This window comes from Nesoenas mayeri (assembly GCF_963082525.1).
Source record: "Nesoenas mayeri genome assembly, chromosome: 4".
Classification (NCBI taxonomy): domain Eukaryota; kingdom Metazoa; phylum Chordata; class Aves; order Columbiformes; family Columbidae; genus Nesoenas; species Nesoenas mayeri.
In genome coordinates, this window is record NC_137540.1 from 23,697,107 (window position 1) to 23,724,909 (window position 27,803).

At 39.4% G+C, this 27,803-nt stretch overlaps 2 protein-coding genes across 2 annotated transcripts; one reads left to right on the forward strand and one right to left on the reverse strand.

Moving 5' to 3' along the window:
• Window positions 1-577: 577 nt before the first annotated feature.
• Window positions 578-16,393, reverse strand: LOC308040436 (glycerol-3-phosphate acyltransferase 3-like; the record flags this gene model as incomplete). The annotated part of the gene is made up of 12 exons (XM_080344433.1): window positions 578-692; window positions 1,148-1,227; window positions 2,331-2,459; window positions 3,233-3,318; window positions 3,688-3,743; window positions 5,265-5,380; window positions 5,648-5,741; window positions 6,639-6,728; window positions 7,379-7,453; window positions 8,608-8,878; window positions 10,412-10,484; window positions 16,244-16,393. The coding sequence occupies 12 exons, from the start codon at window positions 16,391-16,393 to the stop codon at window positions 578-580; spliced, it is 1,335 nt and encodes a 444-aa protein (XP_080200559.1).
• Window positions 16,394-20,942: 4,549 nt separating this feature from the next.
• On the forward strand, window positions 20,943-27,579 carry ABRAXAS1 (abraxas 1, BRCA1 A complex subunit). Its single transcript, XM_080343106.1, has 9 exons — window positions 20,943-21,053; window positions 21,598-21,688; window positions 23,045-23,081; window positions 23,932-23,998; window positions 24,670-24,863; window positions 25,510-25,629; window positions 25,948-26,032; window positions 26,522-26,630; window positions 26,785-27,579. The coding sequence occupies exons 1-9, from the start codon at window positions 20,967-20,969 to the stop codon at window positions 27,204-27,206; spliced, it is 1,212 nt and encodes a 403-aa protein (XP_080199232.1). The 5' UTR covers window positions 20,943-20,966; the 3' UTR covers window positions 27,207-27,579.
• The last annotated feature ends 224 nt before the right edge of the window (window positions 27,580-27,803 follow it).

Here is a 27,803-nt window from a genome sequence, read left to right on the forward strand (position 1 = left end):
TGTCCTGCTGCTTGTCAGTGGGACCCTGGAAAAATTCCTGCTTGGCCATCCCTGGTCATGTGACACAGAGGGGGAAAGTCATCGACTCCCCTTTCCCTCTGACATCCAACACTTCCTCTCCAACTTGCAATGCAAAAGTGTGTTTTTGTGAAAGGCTCAATGTTTTCTGGCATCAGAAGGTCTGTCTCTACAGCAGCACAGCACCTGTGACTCACAGGAAAACTGCTACTCTAAGCCATTGATAGAGGCCAAAAGTATGGAGCTGTTTTATTAAGAAGTTAACATTTAAGTCTTCAAGGAAACTTTTTTTATAACTGTGGTTTAATGAACGTAAGTACTTTTATTGCAGATTCTTCTCACTCAACATTGGAGAGAAATTTACTAGTATATTGTAAATCTATTTATAAAATGACAGCCTTATTTAAAACAAAATACTATCTCTTTATGGCTTCCCTGCTGTGTCATCACGTGGAAAATATCTTAAAGGGACGGCAGGAAAACATGTCATTTTAATATAAAAAATAGCCCATTTTCTGGTGGAGATAAGCACAGAAAAATGAGACAAAATAAATACAATTTAACAAACACTTCCGTTTCCTATAGATCCATTTTCTGTTACTATCTGGCAATATTTTTTCTGTTGCTCTTCCTTGAAAGACTCTTTGACCTTTTTCCTTTTCAGTCCCCCATCCCTGAAAGATATAGAAAAGAAACAGTCTTGAGCTCACTGTAAAGGCAGAAAAATGTTAAAAGATTTTGACTACACAGTCAAAGCAGTTTTCACCCTAAATGCTGGCTTTTGCAATACAATGCTACATGATCTATACTCCCAGGACTTACCATACAACACAAAAATGCCTTTCCTTTAATCCAGCACTGAACAGGCAAATAATTTATTTTCACCAAATATTACCTGCTGGCTAGATCCACCTGTCAGCTCTATTTCTCTTTCTGTAAAATATTGTCTATTTATTCTAATGAAGCTGTTCAAGGAATAAAGTAATATTTTCTCAGTCAGTAAGGGTGATGGACTACAGCCCAAGTAAAGCTCATCTGGAAGAGGTTTTAAAAGAATCCAGACTACTGTTTCAGAATACAGAACATGTAAATATGCTTTAAACACCACCTCATAGGTGTTGCTTCTTACCAAGGAAGCACCGACATTCCTCCCCGAGCAGCAATGACAGCCTTGACTCTGTTGGCAAAGTGAACAGCATCTTCTCCCTCCTGAAAAATTATGTTAATGATTTGCTTTGCAACTTGAACATTTTCTCCATGTCTCACTTTAGGCATCACTTCTGGTCAGAGCTTCAATTTATGCCAGGCCCATAAGCCAAATGTGATCTGCAGGGCAGCTCCAGCTGGTCCTGAGGAACACCGCCTGGTTTGCCACCATTCAGTGTCAAAAAGAACCAAGTGGAAGGCTCTGTGGTTTCTGGGACTGTCTCAAACAACAAAGTGAGGTGACAGGTCTGTCAGAGCGCAGGATGCATCTGCTCCCAGTACTCCACTAATGGTCTGAACACACTGACAGGATCACCTTGGAGGAGATGGGGTGCCTTGAACAAGGTTGGGGCCTGGTGCTTTCAGAATCAGTGAATTATTGCAGGTCCACAGGAGTCTGTTTGCCCAAACTGCAGAGGACTGACGATACGTGTGTTACAGCAGCTTCTCTGCCAAGACTAGGGCTGAGCAAAGACTGGGGTAGGCAGTACCAAACCGGGGCATTGTTGAAGCAAAGGCCTTGGCCACTCTCTCAGCATCAGGTCAGTATCCAGGGGCAGCGGGCTGAGAGGCTGTGCCAAGTTGTGGGCTAAAGCCACTAGGCAAAGGATTAGCCAGATATGCTGTAGGGACGAGAAGCAAGGAGGTGACACAAAGCTGTGCAGAAGGAGGTAGAGGATGGGACACAGAAGGCAGAAGTACCTCAGTATGAAGGGCTGAGTCTGTATATCAGTTCTGGAGTGAAAAAGGGAGGTCTGTGCTAGGCTGAGGGGCAAGACTCCTGCAGCATAAAACCACATTTTAACATCTCTTCTAGTCTGTGGGAACAGAAGGAAGCAAGGCAGCTGCATGGAAGAAGCTGTGTGGGAACAACAGGGAGCGTGATGCAGGAATGTCGAATCTCTGCAAGAGTAATTTAATTGAAAATAACTAACCTGCAGAAATCCATGCTCACTTAAGACTACAGTGTTGCTTTCTGGCCTCTGTCCATTAAGTTGTCAATAAAGATTCACAAACATGATGCCAAATCATGATGCCTAGTAATGCAGACTTCCTCCCAGACAACATTTTATGAGCATTTTCAAAACATACGAAAGCCTAAGTACCTCTTTGACCATTGGTGGCAGGTACCACACATTGCAGACAATAGCCCAGCTGGTCATCACATTAAAAACAAAGGTCACAAAGGAATGCTTTGTGCTGTTCCAGAACGCATCTCCAAAGCAGGGGTCATACTGGAAGACGAGAAGAATAAACAAAAAGGCATGATCTGCTACCTTAGTTTAAACCACATAAGCCACGCAGTCACAGCTTAATTTGTGAAATCGGGGGCAAATCTAATCACACCTCCCCTAAAAGCAGCACTAAATTCAGGGTAAAGCTCAACATTTCAACATTTATCACAAGTTTATAACAGTTAACAAGGCAATGCAAGACCCCAAACTATAAGAGACCCACTGAAACACATCTCAGTTATAAGCAGATAGATCTACTCAAAACATAAAGACTTGTCATCTATAGATATGCTGACTACAAAGGTTTCCTTGATAATACTTATAGCACCTTTAACAATTTCCATAAGATTAGGCAGCATTATCGTTCTGGTAGAAATAACTAATGTATCTAGAGCTAGGGTGACTTGGCTAAAGCTACTTAGAAAGCCTTGGAAGTGCCAAGTAAAGTGCCTTTCTTCCCAGAGCACACAAGAGCCAGGAGCACTAGGACAGAAAGAGCAGGCAGAACTGAACACACAGCACAGCAAGTTGCCACTGTTCTTTTCAGGTTGCTCATAAACAGTTGTAAAGACATCTAGTGAAATATTTCCCATACTGCACTGAGCCAAAATACATTGCACACTGTGAAAAGATTCCTTTTTTCTCAGGGCTTATTCAGTGCCTTATTCATACAGAACAAATCTCTTCTTAAAGTTTATACATTTACAGCTTCTCTGACTTGACAAGCTTCTGCCAATAATCCTTCCATGTTTGGGAAACTGCAGGTACATTACCTTGATTGCTACTGGATAGATGGTCCCTCCTACCTCAAAGCTTCCCTTCTTAAACATCATTACTGATGTGTTATTTATGCAGGTACCTAGCCAGAAATAAAACAGAGTAAGAGTTTAATCCACTCTAAGAAAAGTATCAGCACATGAATCCTAAACTGTTTCAAGGAGACTTAAGTTGCTAAAGGATAAAGTAAGCTTCAGTTCTGAAACATAACCCCAGAGACTGTTCTCAGTTCCATTATGCTACACACTAAAGCAAACAGACTGTCATAAAACTGTATTTTTAATACAGTTTTAAAATTAAAATTATTAAAATCTGACATTCAATATCTCACAAGAGCTAATAAATTCTACAGATTAAAAGCAAACACATCACTTGTAAAGACTGGGATAAAAAACTGAACTTAGTGGCAAGAAGTGAGCAAAGCAATAAAATCAATATATTTGTTTCCTACCTTCTGGAAAAATTAAAACAGGTAATTTGGCCTTATCTGCAATGTGTTCTCTAATTCTGTGGAAAGACAACAAAATTTCAGTATCTACTTCATTTTCATAGAGGACTTTCATATTTGGCCAGGAATCTAAACATCCGTCATCTCTTACATACGATAAGAAAAGCCCTTGCCAGTCAGTAGCCTGAGCCAGGATGTGTACTAGTTTCATGTCTTAATCTTGGGGGTTTTCTCTTGTTAATCACATGAGTAGGTTTTCTACAAAACTATATGCAGTTTTATTTCACCTTTTTAACCCAATTAACACAAAGCCAGAGAACAGTGGCACTTGAGGCATATAAAAATCGTTCCCTGTTTATCTTTGACAGGTTCCAGCTAAAAACACAGTCAAACTTTCCTTTGACTGAAGTATATTTCACACTTCAAGTTTTCTTGTCTTCTAGATTCATATCAGTTTTGTATAATAAGTATCTAATGATTCTCCACATACAGTTAAGAGACAGGCCACTATTTTGCTACATATTCTTCATCACTTAAAAAGAAACGTATTACCAATAACAGATTACTGACACACAAAATCTGTTGTTTTCTGAGACACCCATCTTTCCTATGACTCAAAAACATGCAGTTCCTCTCCAGTCTGCATTAAAGAACAAGAACATAACATCAGATACCAAAAAAAGAAGAGAAAGATCCAGCACAGGGGAACGTTCTCCGTTTTATTAAGGACAAACTCTCATAGACACTTGCTTAATGTTAGCTGTGTTGCACCCTATTCCATGAAGATTTAGGATGACTAACAACAGTCTGTGCAAACACCCGAGAACATGAGAACTGCCACACTGACTCAGTCCTGCTCACATCCTTGAAGTCCAACCCGCTGCCTCTGCCAGGAATCCATACTGCAGGCCTGGAGAGCAGTATAGGCATCAAGCAAACATATTACAACACCGCTCTAGGATGCTCTTCCACCTTCTGCTAGAGCAGCTACGTGATACCTTCATCATATTCCACCCCCTCCCCACCCTGAACTTGCTTAATTCCTTCTGCAAACTTCTACATATAAGGCTGATGAGCATTGAGGATGTTTCTATTTGAGGGAGCCAGTCACAACTCATTAAACTGAACACCTATACAAGCAAAAACATAAGCCTAAGGTTAAGATTTGCTATGATCAGTCTACCTTTATCCCACACTCACAACAGATATAACCAGCATCTTGGTGCTCAGAGCTGATGAAAAACATACCAGGGCAAGGCATGATATAGGAAGCAGATGTGCTGACAGAACTCCAGTCTGTCCTGACATCCTGCATTATCAGCCTCAAAAATGAACGAGCAGGTTTCTGCCTGTGGCAGACAGGGCGATTGTGTTAATGTGGAAATTCCCAGATGTTGTAGTGCTAACAATCAAAAGTTCAGAAGGTGATTGATACACCCTGCACCTTCATTGATGGAGCAGTTCCAGACCTTACAGTGATGATGACCTACAGCTGCCCACAAAACAGATGCAGGGTGAGAAGAGTCTCAACTCATACTTGGACCACATGCAACAATTAAGCAAACACCTCACTACCTTACTTTTTCCTCACCAGATGACGGTCTTTCAGTTCTGAGCGTTCAAACAAAACATGCTGAGTGGTTTGCATGCAAGATCTTAAAACGAGTCCCAGAAGCCCTCCATGTGTCTGGCTAACCTGCAAGCCCAAAATACATTGGTTACTATGCAAACACACACAGATGATAAAATTCTGAATACAGATGCTTTAGTTTCTAAGCTCATTCATTAATTATACCAACCATCTTAGTAATAACTGTGCACAGGCTACTGCTTTGCGGTCCTGAATGTGAGTTTGAATTCCATCAAGTCCCGCTCCCTCTACCAGTAATTTTATCCTTTTATCCAACACTACATCTACAGACATCTCAACATTACCAATATTTACTGACTCTCTTGTTCATACCAAGGAATAGCATCCATCACTGGCCAGGATTAGAACATCTAATGGAGACGTGTGGTTGGCTACACAGATGCCTCCTCCCCGCGGTCTGTTTTCCCTGCAATGACAACCATAAAAGTAATTACTTGATGTTTATGTTCCAGACTACAAGGCCCCATCAGGTGACCTATCCAGTGAGCATAGACCCGCAATTGAGACTCCAAGTGACAAAGCCTTTCAGGTACACAGCTTATCTGCAGATCCACAGGAAGAGGAAGAACACAAAACATTTTAAAACACTAATATCACTATGAGATATGTTGAAACTTCTGACAGTACATTACACCAGATCATCTTCCCTCATATTTTCAATAGTCCCTTCATATATTAGTAGTTTCGGCATTTCACCAAAACCAGTACCCTTTTAGCAGAGAATATGTGACTTCACTGGAGTCAGCATTTTAGCTTCCTACATTATCATTCACAGAGGCATATATTGACAATAACATTCTAAAATGAAAGATACTAGAACATGATTTTTGTTGTTTCATAAAGCACAAGCAAAAACATATTTCAGAAGCCTCCATGACAAGTATCTACCACTAAGCAAGCAAGATATTAGAAGAACTTCTTGAAATATCATCCAAAACTTACTTTAGGAAACAGCATGAAGATTAGTTACCAAATAAATTGGATAATAGAACAGCTGAATAGTTTGTGGCTATGTTCTTGCATGTGGTTATAATGTGTTAGTGGTACACATTGAGAAAAATGTCTAAGTGCATATTTAATCAAGAATACAGTATTACTCCACTTTCGCATACCCTGCCAATACACAACAGAAAACACGGTAGGGCATGCAAGCATCTTGACAGATTCTAGACTATCTAAACAGCTTCTTGGATCAAACTGTACCATCATAGGACCTGTGCAGTAATGGAATAAGAATCCCACTTGGAAACTGGAGACATTGAGTACTGCAAGAAATAAATACCCAACCAACAGCACCGCTCACCTGTTGTGGAAATGCACCAGACCACCCAGACTTCGGACACCTAATGCAGCACACATCATCTGAACCTGGTTGCTCAGCCAGCATTTAACCCTAAAAGAAATTAAGCCACATGTACATTTCCAGTCCTATATACTCACTCATAGGACAACATAATGTAAACTCTCCAACTTATTCCCATTATGTAAACTCCCCAACAGTGCTATGCAGGAGGAGTTTATTGGGTATTAAAAACATTATTTGGTTAATTCTTCTACTGTAATCTATTCTAAACCCACCAGATTCAAAGCAGAGAAGATAATAGGCACAGTTTTGTTTTACAGATATTCTCTGGAAGCAACTGCTATTGACTCATTCATTAATATCCATTAAATATAAAAATATTTAGCTAGTGTATCACATGTTTTGTTTTTTTTTTTGCACAGACAGGACATAACTATCTCACCGTATTAATATGGAATTACACATGATAGATTATTTACTTGCACTATTTTGACTCAAGTAGAGCATCCTCTTTATTTTCCACCGTAAGATGTACCTCCAGCAGTATCTATCTGGCTTATACTGTAAGTCTGCTTTCAGATGCCATTGCCATACTCTCTCTCATAGTGCTTTATGACTTTACAGTAGAGAAAAATCACCCCACAATAGTCCACATGAAGCCTCAGGACTCAACACCTTAATGCAAATCCCTAAAGAAATGAAAAAAAAAGAAACTGAAACATCCCTCAGCAAACACCCACCTGCCATTTGGAAACTGTCTTACTACTGTAGTGGCAAAGACCAGCAAGAGGATGCTGAAAACAGTTAAGCAGACACTGCAAAGTAAAATAATCTTATTTAAATGCTAAGAAGCAAAACTGGAAAAACACGCAAGAAAATATTTCTTTTAACATTTTGATCCACTTCATGATGCTTCCCTTCACCATCAAGAGCATCTAAATGGCAACACAAACTAGTTAAGGCCAACAGGATAACATGAGCACAGATTTTTCACTCAATTAATATTAAACTGAACACAAAGCCTTGTACTGCCTGAAGCCTGTCATCCAAAAAGCACCACATCCTGATCTGAAGTGATCAATTGGTAAAGAAGCTATCATGTTCAGAGGATGGTGAGTAATGGCTCGTGTTCTTTAATGTGGGTGACATTTTTAAGTACAAAAATGGACAAATCATTTCATTTTTAAAAACTTATCCAGAGATTTCAGTGCATATTTCTACTCCAATCAGTGAGGTACAAAATAATGAAAATTAAATGCCATTTGTTACTAATTCCTGAGCAAAAAACATATTGAAGCCACTTCTACATAAATGTTGTCTTCTTAAGCTTCATGTCTAAGTTTACACACAGGCTTACGTGCTCTGCTATATGATTGACTGGTATGAAATCCTTCTATGCACCACTGCTGTATTTTGAATATACTGTCCTTCCATCAAAGGAATAAGAGATTTTAAAAGCTCCTACTCTTGACAAGACGACATGAATATTTGTAACTGGTCAATGTGATAAAGGCTGGTTTTGCTTAAAAGAATATTCAAAAAGCCTGAAAACCAAAAACGTCCCATGTGGATGTCTCTTCATTTTCTAGTTAGCCCTGTGTTCCCAGAACACTGGCTTTGCTTCAAATCCCAAGTCTCCCTTCTCTCTTATTCAGACAGGCAGAGCCTGATCCTTTCAGTTGAAGCAGTTGTTACTTTCCGTAACAGAAAGGTCTCTGGGTGATTTCTATGAAGTTTTGCTGGATTTTAAAACCAAATTAAGACATTGCATAGTAATAAAACATATGCAACATGAGAAATACAGCTGTTCAGCACTATTTTTCTTTTGAGGATATTTGAATTTCAATGACATATTGGAAAAAAAGTCACGCCAAGTTCTCCTTTCTGTGCTAGTCAATAGGATATTATTGCACAGTTTTTGTAAAAAGTAACATGAAAAACTGATCCCAGCAAATTACATCTGGCTCACCGAAAAGGCAACAGGAGACAGTACCGAATTAGGATCCCAAAGACCCACACAATAGTCAGTTGCCAGCTGACATTGTGCAAGTTGGCATTGGTTCTGCTGAGTAGATTCCAGGATACCAGCTCCTCCGAGTAGAACCGCCAGGTGACTTCATCTTCCGCAACTGCCTCGCACCCCTTCTTGGAGAAGTACATCACATCAGCAAGGTTGAAATGTCCTCGGCGGTGGCCAGCGATCTCCTTTTCCATGGAAGTTTCCTCTCTCTGGATGATCCCTGCACGAAGAAAATGAGTCTTCCTTCCACACAGTGGAACGGACAATACAGATTCCAAAAAGAGAAAAGTACACATGCTTTTTAGAAATAGTTATCCTACTCCAAGCACCATAATTGCATTTTTATAATTCATTTATGTACTGGCATTTAATTCCACAAGTTCTCTAATCCTATGCCATATAACACCACTAAGTATTCACGGGGAGCTGTAAATAAAAGCTTGAGTGTAACACCTCCTTCATTGTCATCTACCAAACAACATATTTACACACACAGAAATGCCAACCAGTGCACTGCCAAGACTGCAGACCCCTCTTCATGCCATGACTCCAACTCAGCCACTGTTTGTACCATTGCTCTTCTTGCGGCCCTTGATTAGTTTTACCTTTTCCACAATATTTTCCCAGCTGTAACGAACACCTTCTTCTGGTAGTTCTTCTCAGAGCCTTCTCTCTTCCCCCAACTCTTTTCCTTTAAGAGTCACTTCACTACTATTACACACCAAAGTGTCTAGGACTTTTTACCCCAAGATCTACAGAGTGTAACACAGAGGCATTGAGCAAGAAGAATGACAACACATTCATGCTCCGTGTCTATAAAATTACACCTCATAGGATAGCCACACAACAAGTCTCAGTGATGTTTACTGAGGTGACTCCGAGACCAGATTGTTGCCTGGATGGTTACAGTGACTAAAATGGTATTGATTCATATCAGCTAACTTTTTTTTTGGCAGGGGGTAATGGACAACATTAAATGTATTTTGAATAATGCATATTTAATTTATCTTAATCAGCATACTAGCACCTGGTCAGAATCACAAAACTTTTCTCCAGCTGCACTTTTGTGAAGCCTTGAATGTCTGCAAAATCCTCAGACCTGCAAGTCATTAACTGACAAGCCAAACAGTCTACATAACTAATGACTAGAAATGGCACTACAAGTAAAAGGATTATTATGAGAATTTTTCAGTTAAAAAATAAAGGAAAAATAGTTGAGAAAAAAAAAATATTACTCTCTCAGCTTTTATCCCCATTCCTAGAGAACAGTGAAAATTGTAGCTGTGATCCATGGGATGGTGTATTGCCTTTACTTGACAGACTTTGTCTTTTTGCTTGCTGGGAATTACAAGAAGCAAGAGAGAACCCACACAGAACTGTGTCAGGGGCACAGAATACTCATTCCTTCAAATCTTGTAAAGAGAGAGAACTGCTGGAATCAGAAAATACAAAATACTCCTGAAAAAGACGACAGCTTCCCAAATGCTTATCAGCAACGTCAGTCTCTAACACCATTTATTAAGAACACTCAGTCACTCTCAGCTTCTCTTGCTGATAACATAAAGTCTTCTTTGTAGGTTTGTAACTTCAGCAGTTATTTGCCCGTCGAACTCCCTTTTGGCCATTCCAGTTTTCTTACTTAACACAAACATGAATTGTATCTGATGTTAACTCTTTTTCTGGATAAGGTATTAGAATAGTTGCCCTTTTACAAGAGGAATAGTGCTATGTCACCTTCATTCACAGATCTTACCAGTGGAGATTAAATTTTCAAGTGCCAGCACCTTCTGCTTTTTCACTCCCTCTTCAATCTGCAGGGTGGCCCACTGTTCCCAAAACAAGAAAAGCACATGTTGATGGTTTTCATTTTGTCACTTCCAGGCTTTCTGTAGTTACCTTTGGTGAATTGTCTGAGCCTCTTTTAATGAAAAGGTCTCAGATTTTCATTTTTCAAATTCACCCTGATGGCTGTCTTGCATACCTTCCATTTCATTTTTTACACTAGTTACCTTTATCATTGTCAGGAAAAGTTGTTTGGCTCAAACTTCTTTTTAGGACATAGGCAGTTGTTTTTTCCCTGGAGCTTTGTGTTGATTTGTTTGCTTTTTAAACAAAGAAAAAAAAACAACAACAAAAAAACACCACACAAATTACTGAGCTACCTGAGAGACCCTAGAAGGTCCATTGGTCCAAAACTCTCTCTTGCCCAGTTAGTTTCAGGCAATATACTGATGCAAAATACTATCACTGACATTACAGACATGCTGGAAAAATAGATCTAAAAATGGATTTTAAAGAATAAAAGAGAATATCTCCGCTTCGGGTCGTTCACGCACTTTCTGTTAATAGAAGACCAAGGAGCAACCATGTAGTATCTGCAGTATTTCTGAACTAGTAGTTTTGGTGACCTTTCACCTGATCCTGTTTTTATTTTTTTGAGCTATACCAAGTTTCTCCTCCTTGTGCAAAGCAGCATTAAACTCCCTTAGCAAAAGCATATATACTGATATTCCTAATTTTCTAAGTTTTCATGGTTTTGAATGTTTTCATAATACCTATGTAGACATATAAACAACAGCTTTCATCAGTACCATTATAGATCTTCCTACATTTATGTTGAGATATCTGCCCTAACAAAGGACATAGTATGCTTGTGTGTAGGCTCTGCTCATTATTGAGGAATCAACAACCCACTCAACTCTCCCTTTGCCCTCCCCTGTTATTAAGGCTTCCCACCTACAGAAGATAAGGATCCGTCCTTCTGCTTCAGGATAAACTCTTGCTAAACAGTCTCTTCCCCTCTTACTGACATGCACAGCCATTTGTGTCACCACAAAGCTCGATCTCAAATAGTCTTCACCACATTACAAACCTGATAACTTGCATGTGTCCACAATGTCAACTAACTTTTTGCCATCCTTAAGTTTTGCGTGCTCTCTACCAGCTCCCTCTGTAGCCATTGAAATTTAAGTCAATAACAAAACGCGATACTTTATCATGGCATAATTAAGATATTTTAGCTACTCTTAGTTGATTTTTTTTACCTACCCTTAGCTGACTTTTTTACCAGCCGTCTTAAAAGAAAATAAAAAAAACAGAAAGAAGAATGGGCAGTGATGTGGTATTTTAAACTCCATGCAAACTATCTGTTATAACTCCATGGAAAAAAAAAAAAAATACAGATTTTCACCTAGCCTATACTCTCCAATTATTCCCTAGGAAACATAAACTGTCTCAATCATCTGTCTCAATCTTTTGCAACACATGGAGCATTGCAGAAGCAGGGAGCCAGGGGATGTCATGAAAACAGCAGCCTTGAGAAATTAAAGAATATATGGCACGCAACAAGAATGTTGCAAAAGAGAGTAAAGACACACGTTGCAAACTTCTATGATGTACTTCTGGTCCTCACCCCTTCCCCAATATCCTCTAGGACCTAGCTTGCCAAATAACATCCTCTGCCTTACTCTCTGCTTTCCTGTCTCCTGTCTACCTCCCTTATCTCATCCATCACAGTCCACCTACACAAACAGGTAGCTGTTTTGGCAAGTGCTGCCAAAAATAAGTTTGCTTATACTGTCTTCAGCAGTTCAGAATACATCAAGGTGGCTTGGTTTTGGTTGCCAGCTGGAAAAAGGGTGATAAACACTGACCAAGGAGACTCACAAAAAATATGTTAACTAATTCAAATAAACCAGACCAGTCAAAATCAAACAAAAATTTCTAAAGTTGACTAATAAAGTCCTGCCAGGCTATTACCTAGTGCCTCATAGCACAAACAGTGGAACAACAGTGGCAGCTTGTAATTAAATAGTCAGCCAAGGCTACAGAGGCAAAGGACAAAGGCAGCTGAGAAGAGTTTTCAACAGGTGAACAGTTACATATGGCTTGTTAGCTTGGAAAAGAGCTAGTTTGAGGGCTATGAAGTCTGGACTGGCACAGAGCAGGTGCATAAGGAGCAGTTATCCATTTTCTCTTCCAATACAAGAACTGTGGAGCATCATATGAAAGTGTTGGTCAGGGGGTATGAGCAAGAAAAGGGTAACATATTCCACAAAACACAGTTATTGTCCAGGACATATTGCCAAAGATCAACTGAAATGGGAGTATTTACATAAAACCACAGATGAAAATCATCATGGGACACAAAGCCACCTCTCCTAACTCATGAATCACCAAGGGAAGCTGAAGGAAGAAGTAACAGGCAGATTATTTCTGACAGCTCTTCAGCTTTTCATCAAGTAATTGAGTTGACCTGTGTCAAAGCCTGGCTATCAGTCTGGGCCAACTCCACACTGACCCAGCAGAGTAGTTTCCATGATCTTCTCCATTTGATGGCATCCATATATTTAATTTGTTTTTAAAGGATTAAATACAGCTTTGTGATAACCTTTGTTTGGCACAGTATTAAGACAGAGCTGTTGTGCTGGTCTTTGTTGCAAAACAGTAATGAAAGGATGTTTTAAGTACCTTACAAAACCACTGATGTTGCAACTAACACAGAATTTAAGTGTTAAATGGAGCAACTTCATTCCTAAGTTTGCTGACCGAATGGCTACTCAGGTGCTGTGCTTTCCTCCCTCCCATTTCTGAAGTGATGAGCGCACAAGCAGTCCAAACATCCAGCAAGTGATCCCAGCTAGAATACTGAAGACTTGACACCTCAGCTCCAACATCCCATTCATTTGACACTTCCTATAATTACATTCTGAAAAAAGTGTACCTAATAATATCATAATATTAATTACTGTCTTCATAGTACACAACATGAAGACCTATACAGAATGTTCATTTTCTAAAAATCTCACTTCTTCTGGTTTTTTCCTCCCTTTTTCCTTTTAAGTACAGCTCAGTGTGTTGTTCAGTAGCTCATTTTTCCGTACTCTGCAATAATTTGGTTTTGCCTCTCTTCCTTTCCATTTGCATGTTTTACTACCTCGTCTCCCATGTTCTCACAAAAGCTTTTTCTAATTACTCGATACACTGCCTTCAGGCAATTACTTAAATGTAAAGTCTTCCCCAAAGAGAAGGTCAGTAGGCTTTTAGTGCAAGCTAAAATCACCATTCAAGATGAAACACTTATCACCTTTTCATCCAACAGTCCTTTCTGCTTAGCCTCGTTCCATCCTTTCCACCAAACTCCATTACAGACAAGCAAATACAAAGTTCAGGGAAAACATGTTGTTCCACAAATAAAAGCTTACAAGCATATTGGAAAGAATAATCTTATTGGAGACCAAACCAAATTATTTTTTATCATTTCCAGAAATATTTAGAGGTCAAATAAACAGTAATAATAGTAATTACGGGTTAACAGTTACACAATTGTGAAATCACTGTCTTGGAGATCTTTTACTATTATACTATCCATTGTCCTCCAAAAAAAAAAAAAAAAAAAAAAGGCGTGCCCCCAAAACCCAACAACTACAAAACCAAAAAACCCACCCACAGAGTAACCCCCCAAATTTTCAAACCTTGAATCTTGCTTTTTTAAAAAGGTTTGGTTTATTTCTAAAAAAACCAAGTATCTAGATTCCTTAATGGAGAAGAAGCAAAGAGTACAAATTCAAGTCCTTCCATACATGGATTACATCTTGCTCATGTGTTCCAGTCACCATTTATACTACTAACCTACATCAGTGAAGTCAGGAAATCAAAATTATGTCATTTGCCACAACTACTCAGTGCTTAGCAACGGATCTGCAAACTTGGGCTTTATCCTAAAACATCTACAGCTCCTAGTGCTGCAGGTAACACAACTTTTTAAAGTCCTTAAAGTCCTTGATTTCAATCTCTACCCTTAGAGGAAAATAAAAGAGGTTTTGCCCTCTGACTCATCTAAAGTTGTAAGAAGCAAATATAAAGTGTTCTCAGGTGAGAAGTTTTCTATTAATTCTGCTGGTCTATGTAACAGACTAAATCAAATGCAACACAATGGAGAACCGAATCATAGTGTTCAAGTTTGGATTTTTGGTGAAACACCAACCAGTTGTTTGGTACTTCCTAGAACACCAATATTCCTGTGATATAGTCAGTAGTGTGCTAATACATGACTGGACACAAAAGGCTGTATCTGATCACGTAACAACTAATCTAATTACTTATTTTTTTGATAAATTTATCCTCCACATTGTGAATACAAAAATAACATGCTCATAACCTGTTATAAAAACTGTGGAAGGAAAAACATTTAATGTCCTTTTCCAAAGACAAGGGCCTTCCTATATTAAGCACCTTCTGGGTGGGTCAAATGTCCTTTCAATAGCTGGTATGCACAGAGGAAAAAAAAAGATTTTAATGTCTGCCAACTGCAGCAGCAAAGCTGTATGAAGACCTCCTCAGGTTTGTGTTTGATAAGAGAGGTCTGATGAAATTAATTCCACACACAAGTGCCATAAGCCTCTTACCCAGAGTACTGATAAGAATTTAATTAGCATACCATTGGCTGATTTAAAAAAGTATCACATCTAAAACCCAATATTACATATAGCCACTAGAAGCAATTATTTCCCATTGACATCAGTATCTGAGAAATCAATTAAGCCCTGATGTCTGCAGTCATATCCACTATGCTAAAGAATGTTTGTACATCTGAAGACAGTCCCTGCCAAAGAGCTCTTAATCAGTGTCTAAAAAAAAAAAAAAAAAAAGAAAAAAGAACAGAAGAATTATAAAAAGATGGAAATAAAAAAGAATTTGAAAGGTAAGATGGACATGATATTAACTGTATTACATTGTTACAGACATGTTCTACTGCACAAACAGATGGCTCAAACAGCTTCATAATAGTAATAGCAATAATACTAGTTTCTGCTGGAAAGACTAAGTTAATTTACTGGAAAACTGAAAAGCTTCACTGTTCAAGATGATGAATTCACAGCACCTATTTTTAGCCACTGATGAAAACATGAAAAGTCAGACTTGAAAAATTAAGAACAATTCTACCTTAGAAAACTACCCTAGAAAACTTTTACTGATATCAGCAGGATCAGGATCTTAGCCGTGACCTGTTTATCTCTAGAAAAAGTATGCTTTTAGTAGGTGGCATGCATTCCTCAAGTCTTGTACAGCAGAACTTGTGACTACTGGATCCTCCAGATTTAAGTGGAAGGAGCAAACACAGAGTCAATATTCTTACCTAGAACAGCATTCATTAACAACATGCAATTACAATAATCCAAATAAACCCACTGAAAATTATATACATCTAAAAATACATGTTCTTGTTACTTACCAACTGCCATAAATTAATACATCTTTTTATTTATATTTGACTTAACATAAGTATAGCATGAAGAATTATAACCAGCTTGAACTAGAAGCAATATATCATGGAACCTCTAACTCAAGAAAACCTCAAGTACCAGAGTATAAACCAGCACATAATTCAATATCATTAAAGACACCATTCAAAAGAATTGGCATGTAAATTAAAGCTGTGAGCAACGCAGCCAAGACTCTCAAAGTCAAAGGAAATCCTTCTGTTAACTTTTATGGCATCTATATCAAATGTACATATTTTTTGGTTTTTATTAAACATATCTTATAGTAAAACACATACCTTTTAACACATTTCTCAACTTACCTCTAACACTTTTATTATAATTTTCACATAGAGATGAGAAATCCCTAATGACACTCTAAATATCGAAGGCAACAAAGCTAGCACCACAAACAAAATCATCCAGATAGACAAAATCTTTACAAGGCCATAGCCCTCTCTGTTTTCTTCCATGCTTGCTTCTTCAAAATGCCAACCCACTGCCTTTCTGAGAATAGTTGCTCATCTGCAGTGGAGAACCCAGCAATCTTCAAGAAACAGAGACAAATAAAAACTACACATTCTAATAGCCAAAGCTATCTCTAGGAGGAGGCTGTTGCTGTCAGAAGACTGCTACCGCAGATGCTCTCAATGATAATATCTTTTAAACTTTGTCCCACCCTAACTCCACCTACCTCCTTTTAATTGATACGCATTTACTCACCAGTTATAATATAAGGGAGAGGAAAAGAAAAACATGACAAGTAATAATATATGTTAGGTAATAAGATACTGCCAATAAAGAAACTTGTCAATGTGTCAATGAGTTTTCACAAGGCATCCCACCAATAAATTACAACACAGAACCAAGGAGTCATGGTTTTCAGACTGACTAAACCAGGGGATATATAAATGTAGGCGTAGTTACATTTATACAGTCCTAAAATTACATTTCACCCTTTGAAGTCAACCACGAAGCTGACGTGGCCCCCAATGAGAATGAGTTTGACACCCATGGCCTAAAATCTTCTCTTCTAAAACATTTAATACAGACGAAGCGCTTCCCCAACTGACATTTGCTCAAATTAGCAACTTATTTGGTTAGACTTTCTACTTCATGGTGAAATGACTGCCTCATTTTGGTATTTGACCAAAGGAACTAAACTGAAACTTGAGGTGCAAGTCAGGTTTGGGTTTGTTTTTTTTTTTTAATAACACCTGTGAGATGGAGATACAAATTTCAGGAGGCAGGAATTAACAATACAATAAAACCTTCTCCACTCTTTTACAAGAAATTAGCTAAACTGTATTCCAGGGCTACAAAATGTACTGTGGTGAAGTAACAAGTGACCTACATTTGCATTTATTCAACTGCAGTATTTAAATACAATAGATAAGCAGGTTTTTATTCCTATCAAATGCCAATAATTTAATTCAGTATTTTTAAGAAAGCCGCAGTTCAGTCCCTTACACCGTCCCCTGTCCTGCCTTTCTGTATACATCACAGAAGAAGAGGTCAGTAACTGCCCCTCTAGAATCTAAGAGGAGCCCACCAGCTGCTTATTTACAAACTTATCACAGAATAAATTATCTAACCTAGGTGGAATGAGCATTTGGGTCATGTCTTCCAAGATACTGACATGTCGGTCCACAAAAGATCTTTCCTTTGCATGTGCTTACGTTAGCGTGTTTGACTAAAGCTGGGGCTGTTGTTTTAAAATGTCCCCATGTACCACTATTTGGTTTATGTTATGGAGCAGTCTTTGTACATGCAAACTGGCTTCCTCAGAAGAGAAAGCAGATCCAAAGATGCTCTGTACAAAGTGCACCAAATACTCTCCAGTCAATAAGAGAAGGACAGATATAAGTGGGCTGCACCACCACTAAGTCCTCCAGTTTATACCAGGCGTCCTGGCACCAAGCAGCAGGCTCTTGACATGTTACAAGCTCGTGCGATACGACGCCATTCTTCTTGTGCCACACAATGAGTCAAGTAGCTTTTGTATCTCCAGATTTGCTGCTGATTTGCCATCCCTCAGATCTTTGTAGCTGTTTCACCTCTTCTTCAGCAATCTAACTTTTGCATCTCCTGTTCATTATTAGTTGCCTTACCTTCTCTCCCCTTGTTGAACTTTCTGAGCCTTTTGTGTCTTCTGCAAAACCTCACTGGTTTGTTTTTTGTTTCTGCCTTCCCATTGCCATTTCTGTCAATGGCGACCTCAGTTCCCTCACTCTCCCATTACACTGCTGCTGCCAGACACACCATTACCCACTATTTCTTGCCTGCCTCACCACAAGCTGCTTACATCTAGTATACCCTAGCATTGTCATCAGACACAGGAAGGTGTTACTATTTCTGAAATGGTTCCTCTGGCTCCAATTGTAGCACTCCTTGGTGTTTCTATGCAAGTTTTGCCACGCTACAAAGATAGAAAAGCAGACTCATCTACTCAGAAAAGTCCTTTAATGACACAAAGTCAAGAAAGCAAACCTAGGCTGATTTCCCTACATCTCGTAACACATTTGGGGGTACCAGGATTAAGTTTAGCAGGGTAAGAAAGTTTTTCAAACAGGGCTGACCACAGTATTCTGCACTCCAGTAATCCTTACGTGTGCACTCACACATGAAAACTATTAAGAAAACCTCTTTTTCAATTAAAGTTTTACCAGCTATAACAAAAAAAAGGTCCTTTGGTCTCTGCTTATATCTTCTCAATGTTTCAACCTCACATTAAACAAACTCCTCACCTGATTGCTACTCAAGGGGGAAATAATCTCTTGTAATTTTGTTTCAATTTTTATCAAAACTGAGGTTCATGCCTCACTTGTGAAAAATGCTCCAAAAGACCAGAATAACCTTAAAGATAACCTACTGCACGGTAAGCAGCGTCAGGTGGAATATTTATTTACGGAAACCACACTGTCTTCACACACTGAACTGCAAATGTCCACTCATACTCTCACTGATCTATGTCTGCTCCCCTTTAGGTCTGCATGGATCCCATCTACACCACGAAAGACATCTGTGTTTATAGTTGACTGCAGTCAGATTTTGTTATTTATAGTTTATCTCTGGCCAACAGTTGAGTTATGAAAACATTGAAGAAGTATGTTTACATATTGCATCACAGTAACACAGCTGTGATCACACAAGCATCACTGTTTCCACACAAGACAAATGCAACAATTACAGAACCTTATTTATCATATCCTGTAGCTTACAACAGGCTTACACCTTTGTATTCCAAAAGCGTGGAGTCCCACTACATGTTTTGACTACATTTGTCTCAGCAATGTATAGATGGCCTCAGATGTGTAGGCATCATGTGACTGCCAGTACATATCTCATTTATTTTCAATATACACTTGTATATGGTTTGCGTATTGATGCAGAACACAATAGAATAATTTGTCAATGCCCAACATTAGTTGCATTGATTAAATGCATAAAATCCTCTCATGTTTCTGGCTTAGGAGTGACTGCAATCACAGTACAGAGCCCTTTGAGGCAATTTCTGAAAACTGTCAGCATTTATGTCTGCTTTCACTGTTTTCTCCACAAACAGCTATCCAAGCTGGTCATATCTTGTTGCCTCACTATGGCAACATGGTCCATAACAGAGTCATTTGTTACAATGCATCACTGTACTTCTCTTGAATTTATTGCCCGTTTGTTTAATGCCACGTGGCCTATATTGCAAGAAATGGAGACTAGCTCTTCCCCATTAATCCTGACAATCATTCTGTATCACCTGTAGACTTGTCGCCCCCCTGTTCAGAGATCTAGATGATTTATGAATGTGTTGACAAATAAAAGTTTTACCTGGTCCCTCTGTCTACTGTGAGAACAAGTAAGAATCCCAACAACTTATCTCTTCTAAATATTGCCACCATTTGCAGATATGTTAAATTATACTTGAGGAATTTTAATTAAATGTAAATATATCCCAAATTAATGGAAACATCTCTTGAAAGACCAGAGGAGAATGCATCCTATTTCAAGAGTCAGGAAATGAATGTCTAAAGCTAAGAATATGCTTACCTATAGTCCTGGTGAGGGATGAAATCAAACGTTTGCTCTCCTGAAGGGGGAAACCTCCAGCGGCCTTTAGACTGGATCTCTGAACATGTTTCAAAGAATGGTGTCACTTTTACCTCACCCTTCCTCATTTTTATTTCTAGAGTTTTCTCATGGCTGGTATGGCCAGGAACACCTGCTGGAATGTGAGCAAATATGTTACTAGAAGTATTAAGAAGAGGTAAAATGTGATTATTGAAAAAAAGAAAAAGTGTTCTCCACACTCAGTCCATGCCCTGCGAAGGAGTGGCATTCTACAACTAACTGCTGTCAGATCATTGTTTAGCATTGACATTACTTCCTTATTAGAATTTATTAAGTTATTAACTCAGAAGAGTCTCAACACAATCCTCAACAGCACGGTGCACCTCCACACATCCTCAGAGCTGCATGTCCTGTTCCAAAAGGTATAATCTCTTTACAGAGAGGAGCTCAGCCAGCACTACACCTTTTCATATTGGTGGCTGGCGTGACAGAATGCTCCCGCTGCAGCGGCACAACCACAGCCCGCTCCACGCACACCACCGGCTGGGTGATGGGAGCCAGGTAGCTCGGTTCAAACGCTGTTTTGATGCTTTACCAAAGCTCTTAATACCGATTAATGAGGCACTTCCAGAAGCACAGATCCCGAATTTTGGCCTGGAGCCACATCAGGCCCAGCAGCTTGCAGGATGGTGACTGACAGGCATCAATCACTGAGGCCAGGACACCACACCGTGCTGAGGAACAAGACCTTGCTGCTCCATCTCCACTCCTTTCCTCCAGAACCCACCTGTGAGGTGCGGGGGCCCTGAACAGCCCTCGTAAATCGCAGCATCAGTCTCAACTGAAGGGCAAAAAGTAAGCAGGAATTCAGACTTAAGAAGGGCAGTTTAAGGCAAAGCGAAAGGGCTGGTTTTGCAGTAAAACTGCCCGCCCTGCCGCTGGCTGCCGCTGGGGGCTCCCGCCGCCGCCGCCATTGCGGAGGGCATGGAGGGCGAGAGCACCTCGGCCCTGCTCTCGGGCTTCGTCTTCGGCGCCCTCGCCTTCCAGCACCTCAGCACCGACTCGGACACGGTGGGTGCCCCGGGCCCCGCCGCCGAGAGGGGCGGGAGGGGAGGGGGCGGGAGGGGAGGGAGCGCTGGCCGCCATGGCGGAGGCGCCGCCGGGGCCTCCCCCGGCCCGGTGTGGCGGGAGCGCTGCCGCCGCCGCAGGCCCCGCTCCCGGGGAGGACCCCAGGGGCTGGGTCTGGCGGTGTGGCCCCACACCGCACCCCGCTGCAACGGGAGGGGGGCTGCCCGTGCTGGGGTTTCTGTTTAAAAATGACGAGGTGTGGGTGACAGAGCGCCCGGTGTGGCAGCTGCCACAGACAGACGGAGATGCTGGTCAGGCCTGGGATGTGGACAGGACCTGTGCGGCCACAGGCTGCTCACTTCTGAATAAAAACACGAGGAACAGAAACTGAAAAATTAATTGCAACCTACTCTGTTTAAAAAAAAAAAAAGTTCATTTTTACATCTTTTTCTCTCCTGAACAGTGTTTACCTTGTTAATATTAGCCAGAAAATCCTGTTCAGTTCTACTTTGTCACCTTTTCCCCCCGTCTCTCTCTCCCCATAAAGGAAGGTTTTCTTCTCGGAGATGTGAAAGGTGAAGCCAAGAACAGCATTACAGACTCACAAATGGATGACGTTGAAGTTGTTTATACAATCGGTTAGTCTGTCCACATTTTTAACACCGTGCTTTGTTTCGGATGATACACAACTGCTTACAGCTTGGAATAAGGGCAGCCAGGGTAGATCAAGACCAAAGCTGCTGGATCCTGGGGCCCACCTTGACATAAAAAATACCTGGAAAGTTTTAGCAATTAAAAGTGCTAAAAAAAAAACAACACACCACCACGTGTAGAAGACAAAATAATTTAACAAATACTAGTTAATACTAGTTCTTTGTTCCTTGAATAGCTCCTCTTTGCCAAATACCTTGTCACATTAAAGGTAATTTAGGGCCTAGACTCCTTTGTCTTGGCCATGTCACAAACTCTCCTGGACTAGTTGCCTTGCCTAAACATGGCATCTTTCAGTGATGTGAACTTTAATGTGTTAGCATCTATTACCTAATTGGCAGCTTTTAGAATACTGCATGTGAAGGCTGCAAACTATTTAGGTATTTCATTGAGCAGATGCATGTTTCTTTACAGTCTTCATGGGATTGAAGTGGATGTGCCTTTTATACTGTCTCTTATACAAAAACATATGTATGCATACATTTACGTACACACAGTTAAGTCCATTCTTTCAAAATGCAGTTAAAGAAAGAGAACAAAGTAAAACAATATGTGACTTCTTTCCAATCTTCCTGAAACTATGGTAGAGAGAATTTGTATCCCATTTTCTAGTTTTACTCTAGCATACAATTAAGGTGTAACACTTTCTTCCACTGAGTCTCACAGATGAACCAAAAATGTGGGGAAACTTTTTGCAGTGGTATTGATCAAGTTATCCAGTCTGGTCATCACATTCTCATAGGCAGAGTCAGTTGCTCCAAAGTTTGGGGGTTTTGGTTAACTTGTGAAAATGAAAGTAGGGGAGAATTTAGGTAAAGAAAAGGATTTAGAATGCCTGATCACTGACTATTTTTTTTTTCTGGTAGTCAGTCTTCCAGTTCTTGTCACATGCTGTGTAGTTTTCTGTTCTCCAGCCTCATATTTCTCGTTAATAGCATCCATGCCTTGCTGCAAAGTAACTCAAGTGAAGTCTTTCATATTACATACTACTTCTGTACTCAACAGAAGGGAGGGAAAAAATGAAGTGCCTGATCTGATTTTTTTCATTTGACAAAACAATTATAAAAACACCATTTATAGAAGTAGTCTTCTTTATATTTGAAAAATGAATTAGAATATTTTTAAAAAAATATTTCTTAACCTTACTTAAATGTTAATACATTTGTTTTAATAAATTATATGGAATTCTTTAGTGATTTTTCAACCAGTTTCTGATTGTAGCATACAGAATAATATACATCTTGAACTGATGAACCCAGAGTAATATTGCCTTGTCTTTACAGATATACAGAAGCATATTCCATGCTACCAATTGTTCAGGTAAGAATCTTAAGCAGATATGAAAAAGTTAAAATTAACCCTAACTTGAACTCTCATAGAGTTAAACTTATTACGTTACTGAGGAGATCACCCAGCTGTAACTACAGATGCAGTATCAACCCCTTGGAACTACAGATGCAAAGTGCCTTTTCTTATTCCTATTTTGTTTCTTCTTGTCTTTTTTGTTTGTCTATGCATATAAAAATAGAGATATGGCATGCTGCACCTTCTAGTGAGCAATGACACCATATAAACTACAGAATAATGTCAACATACTGAAAAAAAAAGCATTGCTTTCCTAAAAGTATGTATCCTAACTCCTCACCCTCAAAAAATAAACAAGTAGCAGCAGCCATAGGCTTCCAAGGGGGTCTGAAAAAGAAATACTTGTTAGCCCCACAGCAGGAGTAGTTTCAAGGGCTAGTATTTAGAGTTCCATCACAGCAACACAGCTGTGCAGGTTTATATTCCTATAAGAGGAGAATCACAACAACTTCCCTCTCAAGTTTTTATGAAAATTAATAAATCCAAATGTTGTTAGAAGGACATTTAATAGGAAATGGAAGGTATTTTACTGTTTTGTAGTTGAGAGAACATAGATGCTACCTGTAACTTGTATCCCAGTAGCATTGATGCCAGAACAGCATCAGGGCTGTACAAGAACACCTACATATCTCTGAGTAATGAAATTAACTGCTCTGTTCTAGCACAGAAGCTGTGTCAGCATCTCTCTAATAGTTTTTTTCTCCCCCTGGTAAGCACAAAGTGACATGATTGCCAGACCACTAGGAAATAATTTTTACAGTAGCTTTTTTTATTTTCCCCTCTAATTGTCCTGAATTTCTTCTAGCTTTTATAATTCTGCAGGAGAACTGAATGAACGTGCCTTGAAGAAAATACTGTCAGGCTGTAAGAAGGTAATTAATTTTCAAACCTAAACCTAAACCATACCAAGGTACTTGCTCAGATTTTTGGGGGCTATTCTGGGTATCTCTTGTATCAAGCTTTCGACCAATTTTTTTTTTTTTTTTTTTTTTTTTTTTTAAATCTTGTATCTAGTCCCTCACACTGCTGGTCAGAGCAGCTGCATCATATTTTCCCCCTGAAAGAAGAGCATCCATTTAGGTTTCAACTAGAGTTTGCCCAACTTTGTCACAACTTAATTTTTTTCTTATTCATTTCTCCAGTGAATAGTTCAAATATCCACAAGGAATTCTACTGTTCAGTTGAGCTCAGCTCACTCAAGTGCTTAAACACCACCTGACCAGAAAGATTTACAGTCTTGTCCATAGAAGAAAGTTTCACAAAAGTAGAAGCTGGAAAGAGAAACAGCAAAATAACAGAGCCTGGTTTTCACAGTTATCTGAGCACAAGCTCAGGTAACAGGCCAGTTCAACAGATGGTTTGGAAGGAACGAGAACTTGTCATACTGGAATTGGACTTGGATGTTTGAAGGGTTTCAAGTTAACTATTTGAATACATACACATCCCTGAACAATTCAGATCCATAACTTTGCACTGAATCCTCCAGCTTGCTTCAGTATGACACAGAGCACAATTCAACACTTAACTTTTCTTCTGCCTGCAGAGTGTAATAGGATGGTACAAAATCAGACGCAACACAGACCAGACCATGACATTCCGGGAGAGACTTCTTCATAAGAATTTACAGTCACACCTATCAAATCAGGGCCTTGTATTCCTTCTATTAACCTCTAGCGTGATGACAGAAAGTTGTTCTACTTACAGACTGGAACATGCCTTACATCGGCCGCAAGAAGGGTAATTGGGTTCTTCTCTAGTTTTAATAAAGCAGCTGCACAGAATCTGCTATAGCTTGGAACAATTTTTTTCTTTGTTGCAATGGATTTATTGTTAACACTGTTTATTTTGCCCTCAAAACTTGCACATTAAGTAAGACTGTTCTATATATTAATAGAGCCCCATTGAGATTTTACCCTGGAGTTCTGTTCCGGGATTTGTATTTATAACCATCTGTAGAGCCAGTGTCAACAGGCAGACGCACTCTGTTCATTTATGCACATAAACTGTTCTCAATTAGTTTGGGGTTTTTTATATAGGACTTCAACTATGCATGGTGCTCATCTTCACATATGGAAATATTTAAACTGGTAGTAACTTTATCTTCAGAGACAGGCTGCTCATAGGCTAGGCTTAACAAGCAAGTATTGCTTTATGGTGACTAATACCTAGAAAAGGGAAAACTACAGGCATTGCTCAGAGTCTTGCTGCTACCGCAGTTTGCCTAAAGCCATAAGTAGTCGTTGCTGTGTGATGCAATACATTTAGCAAGAACTAAGACACTGGAAACCTCCATCTGGGATACTTAATGGTCAAGAACCTTTAACTATCAAAGAGAGGCCTTTGGATGTAAATAAATCATGTGTTCATACTTCTGCTTTTTAAGTCTTTTCCAGAAAGTTCCTTTGGTGGTTACCAACCTGGGTATGGCCGAACAGCAAGGTTACAGAACCGTGTCTGGTTCCTGTGTATCTTCTGGCTTTGTGAGAGCAGTAAGACAACACAGGTACAATATATGTCATATTTACCAATAGCTGTAGCTTTAAGATACATATAATTACCTTTCTATAAAATACTCTTTTTAAAATGCTTTCACAAGTGCTACAGCCATACATTGTTCACTTGTTTACCTGTTTCTTGCAAATATTCCCCTTTCCAAGGTACTTTGAATTTAGTTCAGTCCCATACTTTACAATGAGAGCAGCTGTCTCTCTGACCATAGGCACCTACCATTGAAGCTCAAAATGCTTCCTCATTATAGTTCCTCCTAAGTAAGCACTGAGATCATTAATTTGCAATTACAGTTAGGATTCTTTGTCCACAGGTCAGAATTCTTTCACGAGGATGGATCCTTACAAGAGGTTCATAAGATAAATGAGATGTATGCCACCTTGCAAGAGGAATTGAAGGTAAGTCCAGTATACCTGTCGATACAGTTACTTTCTGCAGTACCACAAAACCAAGTCAAGCAAAAGGTATATATGTCTTGCACTAAATGAGGAAAAACCTTTGTCTAGGAATGACATATTGTGAGATGAGGGAGTTCCATTTACTGTTAGTACACCAAGTTCTCAAAGTTTAAGTCTTAAACTTCCATTTGATCAAAAATATACTGATAAATAAAGTCCACTGATAAAATTCTCAGGAGAGAAACATTTTGAAGGAGTACTATCTGTAGTTTGTTAGAGCTCCTTTGCTTAGATGGGAAAGAAAACATCTTGCACCTCATTCAACGCAAGGTTCAAGTTCTCTAAAATCCACCTCAACTCTTTACTTATGCTTTTTAGTAGTTTGTGTCCAGCTTTTAAAATTGTGAATACCTTTAAGGATTTTGAAACAAGGTTAAAGTCAGCTTCTGTGAATACTGTTAATTCCATCAAATGCTCTTTTCCTTGCAGAAAATATGCTCTACAGTAGAAGTCAGCGAACGATCTGTAGAGAAACTCTTATCAGAGGTGAGAGAATTAAAAGAGGAGATAAAGAGAAAAAAGCAACAGTGTTGTTCAGGTAAGTTAAAAAAAATGCACTGCCAGTCTTGGTAAGACTTCCAAAGTTGATTCAACAGGGAAAAGCACAAAACACTGAGCTTGAGGCAACTGGAACAGTAGTGGCATAAGAGCACAAGAGGAACTGCAACTTTTTTTTTTTTTTCCCCATCCAGGAGAGGATAGAGACCACGCGGGAGAGCCAAAGGAGAATGTCTTCCTCTGTCAGGCACTGCAAACATTTTTCCCCAATTCTGGACTTCAGACATGCATTGTTTCCTTCAAAGGCCAACAGATATCCAAGAATTGCTGTAACATTGACCATAATATTAACATCATGGACAAACTGACTCTCATGGTAGAGGAAAGAGACTTCACTGAAGCTGAAACAAGACACTTAACAAAGCGTAAAGTCAGAGGGACCACGACAGGATCAAAGTTATTCAAGAAATCCAGATCACTTCATCAAAAATTACTTCGAGATCAAGAGGACAGTGATCAGGAAAGGAAGCTTACGCTGAGTGGCACTGAAACAGATGAGGATGTGCTGGAAAAGGAGAGAGACACAAACAAATACCCACACTCCCCTACTTTCTGAACTCTTAGTGATTCATCTAGATGACTTTGCACCCAAAGCTACTGCCAACATCTTCAAGTGACATCAATTTATAACACTGCAGGGATGAAAACAACATAATGCATTTTAGCAAAAAAAAAAAACAAGTTTCTCTCCATTGCATGAATCCTGTTTGACATAGAGACAAGTCCAAACGACATTCCCTCATTTTGCCTTCCAGACCTAAATCTCTCTCAGAGTTTACTGACTACATTAGTGGGATATTAGTGGTCATATAACCACATCACATACTGCCTCCAAATAATGCAACCTCAAGCTGCTGTTGAATCAGCAGTACCTGCCTTCTCACAGCAGTAGCTGAGGCAGGGAGCATCTAAAGAACACAGGCAACATGCTTCACAAAACCAGCTGTCTACAGAAATTCCCACAACTTAAATTATTTATCCTTCACTACCCAGTACTACTTTTCCCCCTTCCAACGCAGCAAGTGAAACAACAGCCACCTGAAGTTCAGCAAGATGTTTGAGCAGAGGTGTTCCATACAGTTGCCAAATTCTATTATTGCTCTTCTCTTTCAAGTGTCCTTCAGACAATTTTAGAAACTTGACACTTCATAAA

What these genes read in the sequence shown, in the direction of transcription:
- ABRAXAS1 (XM_080343106.1), top strand. Translation starts at nt 20,967, where the DNA reads ATGGAGGGCGAGAGCACCTCGGCCCTGCTCTCGGGCTTCGTCTTCGGC. An exon ending in CCATGCTACCAATTGTTCAG is followed by an intron (nt 23,082 to 23,931) that starts GTAAGAATCTTA and finishes AATTTCTTCTAG; the next exon opens with CTTTTATAATTCTGCAGGAG. An exon ending in AGAGCAGTAAGACAACACAG is followed by an intron (nt 25,630 to 25,947) that starts GTACAATATATG and finishes CTTTGTCCACAG; the next exon opens with GTCAGAATTCTTTCACGAGG.